A 13,091-nucleotide genomic window follows, 5' to 3' on the forward strand; every position below is an offset into this window, starting at 1 on the left:
TGCACACTTTCAACATTTTTAATCAACATAGAGCCATTAGGCTATAAAAGAAATAAAAGGCATTCAAATTGAAAAGAAAGAAGTAAAATTATGTTTGCAGGTGAGTGATCTTATATGTAAAAAATCTTAAAGACTACCAAAAAGCTGTTAGAATTAATAAATGACTTCAGCAAAGTAGCAGGATACAAAGTCAATACACAAAAATCAGTTGTATTTCTATACACAATGAACAATCTGAAAAGGAAATTACAAAAATGATTTCATTTATAACGGCATCAAAAAGACTAAAATACTCAGCAATTAACCAAGGAGGTTAATTGCAGAATTCCAAAGAATAGCAAGGAGAGATATAAAAAGCCTTCCTCAGTGATCAGTGCAAAGAAACAGGGGAAAACAATAGAATGGGAAAGACTAGCGATCTCTTCAAGAAAATTAGAGATACCAAGGAAACATTTCATGCAGAGATGGGCTCAATGAAAGACAGAAATGGTATGGACCTAACAGAAGCAGAAGATATTAAGAAGAGGTGGCAAAAATACACAGAAGAACTATACAAAAAAGATCTTCATGACCTAGATAATCACGATGGTGTGATCACTCTCCTAAAGCCAGACATCCTAGAGTGTGAAGTCAAGTGGGCCTTAGGAAGCATCACTACGAACAAATCTAGTGGAGGTGATTAGAATTCCAGTTGAGCTATTTCAAATCCTAAAATATGATGCTGTGAAAGTGCTGCACTCAATATGCCAGCAGATTTGGAAAACTCAGCAGTGGCCAGGACTGGAAAAGGTCAGTTTTCATTCCAATCCCAAAGAAAGGCAATGCTAAAGAATGCTCAAACTACCACGTAATTGGACTCATGTCACACGCTAGCAAAGTAATGGTCAACGTTCTCCAAGTCAGGCTTCAACAGTACATGAACCATGAACTTCCAGATGTTCAAGCTGGGTTTAGAAAAGGCAGAGGAACCAGAGATCAAATTTCCAACATCTGTTGGATCATCGAAAAAGCAAGAGAGTTCCAGAAAAACATCTGCTTTATTGACTATGCCAAAGCCTTTGACTGTGTGGATCACAATAAACTGTGGAAAATTCTTCAAGAGATTGGAATACCAGACCACCTTACCTGCCTCCTGAGAAATCTGTATGCAGGTCAAGAAGCAACAGTTAGAACTGGACCTGGAACAACAGACTAGTTCCAAATTGGGAAAGGAGTATGTCAAAGCTGTATATTGTCACCCTGCTTATTTAACTATATGCAGAGTACGTCATGAGAAATGCTGGACTGGATGAGCACATTGGAATCAAGACTGCCAGGAGAAATATCAATAATATCAATAACCTCAGATATGCAGACCACACTTACGGCAGAAAGTTAGAGTCTCTTGATGAAAGTGCAAGAGGAGAGTGAAAAAGTTGGCTTAAAACATTCAGAAAACTAAGATCATGGCATCTGGTCCCACCACTTTATGGCAAACAGATGGGAAAACAGCGACAGACTTTATTTTTGGGGGCTCCAAAATCACTACAGATGGTGACTGCAGCCATGAAATTAAAAGACACTTCCTCCTTGGAAAAAAAGCTATGGCCAACCTAGACAACATATTAAAAAGCAGAGACATTACCTTGCCAACAAAGGTCCGTCTAGTCAAGGCCATGGTTTTTCCATAGTCAAGTATGGATGTGAGAGTTGGACTGTAAAGAAAGATGAGCACTGAAGAATTGATGCTTTTGAACTGTGGTGTTGGAGAAGACTCTTCAGAGTCCCTTGGACTGCAAGCAGATCCATCCAGTTCATCCTAAAGGAAATCAGTCCTGAATATTCATTGGAAGGACTGATGCTGAAACGCCAATACTTTGGCCACCTGATGAGAAGAACTGACTCATTTGCAAAGACCCTGATGCTGGGAAAGACTGAAGGTGAGAGGAGAAGGGGACGACAGAGGATGAGATGGTTGGATGGCATCACCGACTTGACGGACATGGGTTTGAGCAGACTCAGGGAGTTGGTGATGGACAGGGAAGCCTGGCATGCTGCAGTCCATGGGGTCACAAAGAATCGGACACAACTGAGCAACTGAACTGAACTAACCAAGGAGGTGAAAGACATGTATGATGAAAACTATTAGGTTAGCTAAAAAGCACATTTGAGTTTTTCCATAATGTGTTACCAAAAAAACCAAACAAACTTTTTGGCCAACCCAGTGCAAAACACCGCTGAAAGAAGTTATAGACATAAATAGGGAGGGGGGATCAGGATGGGGAACACATGTAAATCCATGGCTGATTCATGTCAGTGTATGGCAAAAACCACTACAATACTGTAAAGTAATTAGCCTGCAACTAATAAATGAAAAAAAAGTTATAGACATAAATAAATAGAAACACATCCCATGATCATGGATCAGAAGACTTAATATTGTTAAAATATCAGTAGCACCCAAAGAAATCTATAGATTCTAGCAATCCCTAAAATCTCAAGAACCTTTATGCAGAAATAGAAAAGCCCTATAACTCATGGGATCTCAAGGAACCCCAAACAGTCAAAACAACTTTGAAAAAGAACAAAACTATAGGACTCAGACATCCTAGGTTCAAAACCTACTGCAAAGTTATAGTAATCAAGCCAGTATTGACATAAAAAAGAGAGACATATAGATCAAAAGAATAGAATAGAAAGCCCAGAAATAAACCCTTGAATATATAAGCAGATGATTTATGACAAGGGTGCCAAGGCCATTCACTGGGGAATGGACACTCTTTTCAACAAATGGTGCTAGGAAAGCTGGATATCCACATACAAAAGGATGAAGTTTGACCCTTACCTGTCACCGTATACAAAAATTTAACTCAAAATGGATCAAGGACCTAAATATAAGACCTAAAAAATTCTTATAAAAACATAGGACAAAAGCTTCAAGACACTGAATTTGGCAATAATTTCTTAGACATGTCACCAAAGGCACAGGCAACAAAAGAAAATATAGACAAACTGGACTTCATGAAAATTAAAAGCAATGCAGAGGACAAGGTTTGATCCCTCATCTGGGCACTAAGACCCCACATGTCACGGAGCAGCTAAGCCCATGTGTCATGACAACTGGAACCCATGCACCAAACTACTGAGCCCAAAAGCCACAACTAAGACCCAATGCAACCGAAAAGCAAACATTTAAGCAAAAGAGACACTATCAACAGAGTGAAAAAGCAACCAACAGAATGGGAGAAAATAGTTCCAAATCAGTCTGATGAGGGATTAATACCTAGAATATATAGAACTCCTAAAACACCACACACACAAAACCTGATTCAAAATGGGCAAAGGACTTGAATAGACATTTCTCCAAAAGAGATACGTAAATGGCCAATAAGCACATGAAAAGATACTTAACATCACTAATCTTTAGGGAAATAGCAAATCAAAATTACAATGAGATAGTCACTTTATACCCATTAGGATGGCTACTGTCAAAAAAGCAAAAAGTTGGACTTCCTTGGTGGTCCAGTAGTTGAGAATTCACCTACCAACGCAGGGGACACAGTTGGATCCCTGGTCTGGGAAGATTCCACATGCTGCGGAGCAACGAAGCCTGTGCACCACAGCTGCTGAGCCCGACCACTACGAGAGGAGCCACGGCAACAGAAGGCCACACACAACTAGGGAAAACCCACAGACAGCAACGCAGACCCAGCGCAGCCAAAAATACATAAATAGTTTTTTTAAAGCAAAAAAAGTGTTGGGTAAGGATATAGAGAAATTGGAACCCTTGTGCACTATTTATTGGTGGGATTGTAAAATGTTAAAGCCACTGTGGAAAACAGTAATGTAGGCTCCTCAAAAACTTAAAAATGGAATTACCGTATGACTCTGAGTCCACTTTAGGTATGTATCCAAAAGAATTAAAGGCCGAGTCTTAAAGAGGTGTTTGTAAATCCATGTTCACAGTAGCATCATTCACAACAGTTAAAATATGAAAGCCTCCCAAGTGTCCATCAACCAATGACTGGATAAACCAAACATGCCCATACATACAATTGAACATTATTAAGGCCTAGAAAGGAAGGAAATTGTGCAGTACGCCACAACACGGATGATCCCTAAGGGCATTATGCTAACTGATCATAAGCCAGTCACAAAAAGACAAATACTGTTATGATTCCACTTACATTAGGTAGAGTAGTCAAGATCACAAAGAGAGACAAAAGGTATAATGACAGTTGTCAGGGGTTGGGGAGAATGAGGAGTCGCTGTTGAATAGCTGTAGGGTTTCAGACTTACAAGATAAGAGATGGGACTGATGGTGCTGATGGCTGCACAGCAATGGGAGTGTCCAGTACCACTGAACTGTACACTTAAAATGTGAAGATAAGAAGTTTTTTGTTATGTGTATTTTAACTCAGTAAGAAAAAAGAAATTAGTATCAACAAGAGAATATATAAACTTGAGGTATAATTCATGTAACAGAATGGAAGTGAATAAACTGTAGGTCACCACAGATGAATCTTACAGTGCTGATGAAAAAAGACATAAAAGAACATACAGAGAATGACTATGTACCTAAAGTTCAAAAGCAGACAAATTTTACTGTATAAAGAGGTATACATGGAATGGTAAGATTCAAAGTGAAAACAGTCCAGATGAATAAACAAAAGATGACCTCTAGCGGTTCCCAGTCTTAGCACTACCTCAAAAATCACCTGGGATGGGGCAGCTTGGCAAGAATACCAGAGCGTGTAGCCATTCCCTTCTCTAGGGAATCTTCCTGACCCAGGGAGGGATTCGACCCAGATCTCCTGCATTGCAGGTGGATTCTTTACTGTCATAGCCACTAGGGAAGCCCTTCAAAAATCTACCCACATCTATGTTCCACACCCTTAAGTTCATGATTTCATCATGTCTAAGATGCTGGCCCTGGCTCAGCTGGTAAAGAATCTGCCTGCAATGCGGGAGACCTGGGTTCGATCCCTGGGTTGGGACGAGCCCCTGGAGACAGGAAAGGCTACCCACTCCAGTATTCCAGCCTAGAGTTCCATGGACTGTAGTCCACGGGGTCGAAAGAGTCCGACATGACTGAGCGACTTTCACTTTCTCTTCATGATGCCGTCTCTAGGCATCCAGTTACAAATCTCCAGGTGCTTCTCTTTTTTTCTGGGAGTGTGGGGCACAGCAAACCCTGGAGCCTGTAGAATCTTAGTTCCCTGACCAGGGATTGAATCTGTGCCCTCAGCAGTGAAAACGCAGAGTCCTAACCACTGGACCACCAGGGAGTTCCCTCCAGGTGTTTCTAATGGGGGGACAAAGTTGAAGATGCCACCTGCTCTAAGGTGGAGCAAGAGGGCTGTGAACGGGAGGGGCAAAGGTGAGGCCTCTGGGTGCTGGCAGTGGTTTTCCTTGCCCTGTGGGGAGTTTCACAGGTGTTGGCTTTATAATTTTCCACTCTACTGTTATTTTATACCCTTATCCATAGGTCAGCTCTTCTCTTTCTCCACAGCATACACGTAGGTGTTCCAGGGCCCACAGCTCACAGTTCTTACTTGGAGTTGCTTATCTACAAAGTACTCCACACGGCAGGGCCGGTCCAAAGTGGTTGTGTCCTTGTGGCCAAGCTGTCCATATTTACCTAAAGTGAAATGAGCCCCTTTGCCATCCTCTGCTGGGCCCTGTGACTTCTCCCCTCCAGGAAGGAAAACCAGCCCATTGACTGAAGCGCTGGGCTTAGGCCACGACCCTGCTGGTGTCTGCTCCGTGAGTTCAGACCAGCACCACAGAGCCGGGCAAATCCTCCAGGCTCCCCACTCCCAAGCTCAGATGCTCAGAGATTTTCATTCTACCTTTTTCTCTTCCCGGGGCCAGACCAAAAGAGGTCTCAGAAATGCTAGCGAAATATTCCGTTGGGACACATACTTTTTCAGAGAGGTAAATAGGAAATACTGATACTTCCTATTTCTCTGAGCTCTGCCCCTCTGAGTGTGCCTAGATCTGTTCCAGAGAAGGGAAAAGACGGCTTTTCACTCCAGCGGTCGTGCTGAGACCCCTGCTTCCGCTTCTCTTCACAGCTGTTGTCACCTGCCCTCTACCCGCAGGTCTTTTCCTCCTCTTTGTTTAAGCATCACAAAAGCAAACCCTTTACTTACCCCAGCCCCAGGTGTAGAGCTCCCCCGTTCCTGCAACCGAAAGGACAGTAAAGGGGCTGTTGCCATGCTCTCTGACAGGGCATGTGAAAAGCTCAGCCTGCCACAACCCACAGCCAGCTCACTGTGGTCGTCGTCTGATTTGATTGGCGGAGCAACACATACTCTCTCCCTTTTTAACAATAGTCTAGTCACATGTCAGGAAGATCCCGTGGAGAAGGGCATGGCAACCCCCTCCTCTGTCCAGAGAATCCCATGGACAGAGGAGCCTGGCAGGCTACATAGAGTCTCAGAGTTGCAAAGACTCGGACACAGCTGAAGCGACTTAGCACGCGGCATGCACACACACTAGTCACGTCTGGGGTGGTAAAGGATCCAGACTGAAAAAGTTCACCTTCCTATATGCCCAACGGCTGTGACCTCATAGCTACTGAGTTTGGAGTCTCAGGAGCAGGGTTGGGCAGATCCTCATCTGATGCAAGGCTGGCAAACACTAGCCTCCCTCCGGAAGGAAGAACCTTCAGGGCCTGACAGGCTGGGTAGCCTCTGTGAAAGGCCCGAGGGAGTGAGGCTGCTAGCCTTTTAAGTGACCACACCCTTTCCTGCAGCCGCCAGCTGGGCGGAGGGGGCTTCCTGCTCCGTCCTGAACCAGCCCACCTGGCCCCACTCACTTGTCAGCACTGCCGTGTGCCGGGATCCGCAGCTGACCTTGACTGCCTCTGAGCCCGGGCTGAGGTCCAGTAAAGCTGGGAACGGCTGGACCGCTATGAAGGGGGCGGGGGCTCCATCCTCACCCGTAGAGACTCTCTTTACTTCAAAACCATCTTCATCCAGTCCTGAGGCTTCAGAGAAGCAGTAAGAGTTATGATAATGATGGTGAACACTCACTGAGACCTGATCTACACCTCGATCGTAAAAAATAATTAAAATAATAAGCATCATTCATACAATAGCTGAAGCCCCTACTCTAGCTCCAAAGCTGTCGCTTCCAACCCCGAATTCCCTGGAAGTGCTGGAGCTGACAGGCTTGTGGGGCGTGCCGTGAGGACACTGGCATCAGCCGTGCCGTGCTCCCTCTCATAAGGGGCTCAGAGTCCTTCGGTGTGTCCTGCGGTCCCAAGGATGTCACATACCCCTTCTGAGCCCTGTAGCTCTCGAGCCAGCCTATGGCCAGGAGGCAGGAATGACAGAAATGTGTGGAAATCAACAACTGGCTCTCACCAACAGACTTGTGGTTGCCAAGGAGGAGGGGGTGGGGGAGGGATGGATTGGGAGTTTGGAGTTAGCAGATGCAAACTATTATATACAGAATGGAAAAAACAATAAGGTCCTAATCTATAGCACAGGGAACTATACTCAGTATCCTGCGATAAACCGTAATGGAAGAAATATAAAAAAGAATGTGTGTGTAGGTATAACTCAATCATGTGGCCATACAGCACAAGGTAACACAACATTGCAAATCAACTGTACTTCAAAAAAATAAATTTTTAACAAAATTGATCCTCACCTCCTGCAGTTGTCTTTCCATCTTCTGCCAGGCTCTTGGTGGGCAGGGCCAGCTGCCCCGATTCATTCCAGCCCCAGATATAAATATCTCCTGTCTCTGTCTCAGAGAGAATAGGGTCCCATTAAACAGACTCAGATCACCCCTGCATCCATCCACACTCCCTGTAGGAGTGTGGCTCCTGAAAGACAACAGTTACCTGCCCCACCCAAGTCAGCGTTCCAGATTAAGCACCTCCCCCAGGGCCCAGCAGCTTCCTTGTCTCAGCAGGGCCTTTCCCCCTTACGTGCATTCGGTCACCCTATTCTTAAAGGACACCTCTTGTTAGGCTTTCCTCTCCAGGGTCACTTTTCCCTTTTGTTGTTAAATCCCAGCCACCACCCCAACATGCAATTTGGAAATGAGTCCCTGGAAGTTCCCGAGTGTCTTCTTTTCACATCCACTGAGCCCAGGCTCCTTTCTTCAGCCCTACCCATCACTGGTCCTGAAGACCTTTTTTAAAAAATGAGTTTTTTTTTTTTTACACTGACACAGCATTGATTTAATTGACACAGCATGAAACTTTTTGTAAAAGTTTCATGTATACATTACATATATTTTGACTTCTGTATGCACTACAGTTTGTTTATCACCAAAAGGTCGGTTTCCATCTGTCGCCATACAGTTGACCCTCTTGACCCATTACACCCTCCCCCATCCCTGAAGGCCTCTAGAAGCTCTCAACATTGCTTGCCTCCTCCCACAACACTATATAGGGTTGTTGACTGGAGCAAGAGCCCTAATACTAAAAATTCACTAACAGTAGTAGCTGATTTTTATCAAATATTTAATCCGTGCCAGCACGGATATTAAGCACCATATCCCCACTCTACTCCAGAGAAACTTGAGTGGTGAGGTGTTCTGCCCAAGATCACCAGGGGCAGAGTGATGCTGATGTGAACCTGGGAGGTCTGGTTTGAAGCATCAGTGCTCCAACCACACTACACCGAGGCCTTAAACTCCTTTTGGACCTTAGTGTGAGACTTCCCATTGTGCTCACTTTCTGGTCCTCTCGTCTCTCCTCCCGCCCAGTAGTTCTCAAGCCTGGCTGCCAACCCAGGCCCATTAGAATAGGAAGGGGAGAGTGCAGGCCTAAGTCATTTTTAAAGATCCCGAGTGAAACCATGCCCCACGGATTTAACAGAAGGTGATAACTATGGAGAAATTCTTGAACTTTCCTTGGAGAACAGATGAGGAACACACTATTAAAAACCCCTTTGCAAAAAAAAAAAAAAAAAAAAAAAAAAACCCCTTTGCTTGTAAAGTGCCTTCTTTAAGTTCACTTTGGTTTTTCTGCTTTTTTTCCCCTTTAATTGTATACAGTTTCATACAACCCAGCTGTTTCACAGGAACTTGGAGTCAGCGCCTGCCCAGCAAAAGCCATCTGGAGACTCGATGGGACCACCAACCCTAAAACTGGGCTTGTGCACATGGCCAATGAATGGCCTTCTAATGTCAGAGGGCTGGAAAACTCCACCCTTAGATCATGCTAATTGCCTCCTTCCCACCCCGCGCCCCGCCCTGCTGCCTGGTGGTTTGTGGGATCTTAGTTCCCTGACCAGGGATTGAACCCAGGCCCCAGCAGTGAAAGCTCTGCATCCTAACCACTGGACTGCCAGGGAAGTCCCAAAGTGCCTCCAATTTGAAATCTGCAGAACCATGTTGACTCAGGTATGCCTGCTCAGAACACTGATTACCTCACCTTCTTCCCTACCTCCAATCACCTTTCCCCATGCCTAAGACCACCTGGCTTATGCCATAAATACCCCAAGCCCTTCAATGTGGCAGATCAGAGGCTTATTCTCCCATCTCCTCGCTTGGCTGCCTTGTGAATAAACTCTTTCTTGGCTGTCAACCTTGGCATCTAAGCGTTTGGCTGACTGTGCAGCCCAACCTTGTCAATATAAGTAGCGGCCAGAGCACCCAGATGCAGATCCTTGCAAAAATCATCTGCTCCCAGCCCTACCCCACAGCCTAGCTATCAGCTGCACCTGATCTCCTGCCAGAGGGGTGAACACAATCTCAATTGATGCTAATCCTATCCCGGGTGACCAGCCACGGCGCCACCTGAGCTCACACTGACCACCGTCCTCCTCCGGGTGGGCCTCCCGGTGCCCACTGTATGCCACACATCACGACCACCTGGGCAGCTGCTGCCTTTCTTCTCCATCCTTCTTGTCTCAGCTGCCCCTCACCCCTCCATTCTCCCTTGGGGAGTACTGCAAAATGACAGCCCTGGCTGGAGGCAGATGAACGGGAGGAGTAGTGAGACCAGAAGACGGGAAACAACTGCCAACAGCCCAGACTGTGAGCGTGGTCATGGTGGGGGGCTGAATCTGTGAGGCGTTTGGGAATCAGGAATGACTGGGCTGATGGATGCGGGAGGAGCTTGGAAGGAGGCCTGGCTAGGCCACCCATCTAACTGGGGCGAGGAGGAGGAAGGTTTGGCATCTGGGAGACCCTGAGCTGGTTTTGGGAAAGCCCTAGGTCACTCACCACTCAGGCAGACAGAGTGCCAGCCGCCTGCGGCGACTTCAGCCATGGGTAGGCCCTGCAGCGCCTCCAACAGCCTGGGCTCTGGCTCGGCCTCCAGGGTCCCGTGGCCCAGCTGTCCATGCCTTAGCAAAGAAGATGCCAGTCAGCGATGCTCACACCAAGAGGTCTCCCCATCCTTGCCCAAACACTCCCTCCTGGCCCCTGGATGCTGACCTCCCACTCCGAGGTCACATTTACCGCAGTCCTCCCCCACCCCCGACCCCAGCACCCCCGCAAAAGCCCAGCTGGCCCACCTGGCCAAGCCCCACTCACCTGCCCGCGCCCCAGGAGAACACCTGGCCCGCGGCGTCCAGCAGCAACGCGTGCTCGGCGCCCAGCTCCAGGCGACGGGCCCGCAGCGTGGGGGCCAGAGGCCGGTAGAAGGGCGGCCGCGGGCTCACGTAGGCGCGAGCGCAGGGCAGCAGCGGCAGCGGCCCCGCCTGGTTCTCATCACGGCTGGGTCCGCCTTCCGCCTCCTGCACGGCCTGGGACCAGAGGGGCTCCCCGCGCAGCGCCGAACCCGGCGCCCAGGCCTGCAGCTCCGCCCCGGCTCCCGGCCCCGCGCGCAGCAGCACCAGGAGCTCCTCCGATGCCCACGCGTCCGTGCATCCGCCCACCGCGCCGCCCGCGGCGCCCGACAGCTGCACCCGGCCTCCACCTGCGGGGGGTGGAGAGCGGGCTGGGGACGGAGGGGGCCGCGTGCGCGCCGGGGGCCGGAGGCGGGGACGGAGAGGGGCGCTCACGGGTCACAAAGGCGGTGTAGCTCCAGCTCGCGCTCACGCGGCAGACGTCGAGGTTGCCGCCCGGCGTCCTCAGCGGCTCGGGGCTGTGTACCTGGCGCCCGAGCCCCGAGCCCAGCGCCTGCCCGAAGCCACAGAAACCGAAGCCGAACCAGGTCCCGCGATGCTCCTCGTCCATGCCTCGCAGCGCCCTCGGCTGGCTGCGACCTGACTGGAGCGGCCGGCGAGACGGAAGGTTAGGGCAAGAACCCGGAGAGATTCTTTCTTGGGAGACACTGCAGCTGCCTTACGGGTAAAAGGGGGGGAAAGCCACCCTTCTAACCACAGAGGCACACGACGTGCATTCCACCGACGTTCGCTGAGCGGGCGTCCTACCAGACTTAGAACGATTCTCAGCTGTGTAAGTGGGGCCCTTTCCCTGTCCTCCCTTTTGACTCAAGCACATTCACTGTCCCGCAAAGTGGGCACGAGGTAGTGAAATAGCCTCTCCTTTAGGCATCGGACTAGGACTCTGAGTCCCTCCCACTCCAAATTCTCAATGTCAGACACATTATCCCATGTAATCCTGGGAACTAGAATTGTCTCCGTTTGACAGTGGAGACTCCCAGAGAAAGTGACCCTTACACAAGCTTAGGACCGAGAGGGGCAGAAGACTGAACTCAAGATCCATCATTTCCCACCAGTGAAAGGCAAAGACAATGCCCTGTAAGGGGCAGGACCACTTCCAGGGTTCACATGTTTGCCTCTGCAGCTAGCAACGCCTGTGTCCTTAGCCAATTTACTTGAGCTCTCTCAATCCAATTCAGTCTGTGCAGTTGTACAAGCTGGGCAGAAGGTAGGCAGTACCTACCTTATGGAATTGCTATGAACAGATACAAATAAAGGTTTCAAGAGCTGGCACACAGCATCGTAAGGACACAGTGTCAGCTTATTAAATCCAGGACTTAAAAGTTGATAAAATTAAAAAAAGAAATGGTCACTGGGTTTTTAGGGACCTATGTAAACACAATTTCAACTGGACCTTGTCTACTCATTTACTCATCCCGCACGCATTTATTGATCCTTTTTGTCATTGTTCAGTCGATAAGTCATGTCCGACTCTGCGACCCTGTGGACCCCATGGACTGCATTAATCCCTTACTCTAAGTCAATAAGAAGCACCGCTGTCTGCTTTCAAGGCACTCGCGCATAAATGGGGAAACAGAGGCAGAGTCGAGTGACACGGTGATGCCACTTTCTGCGTACAGCATGTTCGGCTTAATCAGAGTATCGTTGGCATTTTTAAGTCTTTGAAGCTAGATCCTGCAGTATCTCCCTGACCCAGGCCTGGGCTCCTACCCCTTCCGGGCCAATCCCAGCCCAAGGCCTCTGATCTTAATCTTGACCCTGTGCCCTCCACCCCCTCAGGCAGCTCGATCCAATGGGCCGTCTAGAGGGAGGAAAGGCCGGGAGGCAAGGCAGCGACCAGGAACCGGTCGACAGCCGGACCAGGACTCGGCTGGCAGCCAGGAAGTTAAAGTTTGAAGAGCCGCGCCCTAAGCCCATTGGCTTCGGAAGCCTCCACGGAGCCAATCGCCGGCGAGCGGCGTGACCTCCCCGGGCAGGGCGGGCGGCCGTGGACTTGCTTACCTGGGTTCGGGCAATTCTGGCCGCGGCCTGTTCAGTCCTAACTCGGTCGAACCGGTCCCGAAGCCTCCGCTAGGCCCAGGAGGCCCCGGGCGAGGAGTGGGCCAAACCTCCGGCGGGCGTGGCTCGAAACCGAGGTTGACCAGATGGTCCCGCCCCCCGCAGACTCGCACGGGGCAGTGGAGCCCGTATTAAAAGCATCTGGGGGACATTCACAAAGTACTAACACCCCAGGGACGAGTGCTGCCTGTGTGGGGCGGCCGCAGCTCGCTCTTAACTCTCGTGGGTCTGCCCAACGTGCCGCAGTCGTACTAGGCTGGCGGCGGGCAGCTTTTACCATCCATTGGCTCTAGAGTCTGTCACTTACCTCCGTGAGCCAATGAGAGTCAAGCTGGGCTTGACCCGCAGAGCGGAAGCAGGCGCTCTGGGACCATCCGCCCAGCCAGGTGGGGGTACTTGCGGCGCCCAGCTCCAGCCCGGCTCAGCTACTGGGGTTCCCTTCAGCGTTTTCCC

At 49.1% G+C, this 13,091-nt stretch overlaps 1 protein-coding gene across 2 annotated transcripts; it reads right to left on the bottom strand.

Annotated features, from left to right (window-relative positions):
- Window positions 1-2: 2 nt before the first annotated feature.
- Window positions 3-12,891, bottom strand: RCCD1 (RCC1 domain containing 1). 2 transcript variants are annotated; one of them, XM_061158737.1, is made up of 8 exons: window positions 12,582-12,891; window positions 10,956-11,163; window positions 10,486-10,870; window positions 10,174-10,295; window positions 7,642-7,737; window positions 6,803-6,973; window positions 6,135-6,164; window positions 3-5,620 (listed from the first exon to the last, which is right to left on the bottom strand). In XM_061158737.1, exons 2-8 carry the CDS (start codon window positions 11,128-11,130, stop codon window positions 5,469-5,471), a joined length of 1,131 nt encoding a protein of 376 aa, XP_061014720.1. In that variant the 5' UTR covers window positions 11,131-11,163; window positions 12,582-12,891; the 3' UTR covers window positions 3-5,468. The 2 variants fall into 2 exon arrangements, with proteins under 2 accessions (XP_061014720.1, XP_061014721.1); XM_061158738.1 differs by having other exon boundaries at window positions 10,956-11,237.
- Window positions 12,892-13,091: the final 200 nt, after the last annotated feature.

Source organism: Dama dama, chromosome 13, assembly GCF_033118175.1.
Source record: "Dama dama isolate Ldn47 chromosome 13, ASM3311817v1, whole genome shotgun sequence".
Taxonomy (NCBI): domain Eukaryota; kingdom Metazoa; phylum Chordata; class Mammalia; order Artiodactyla; family Cervidae; genus Dama; species Dama dama.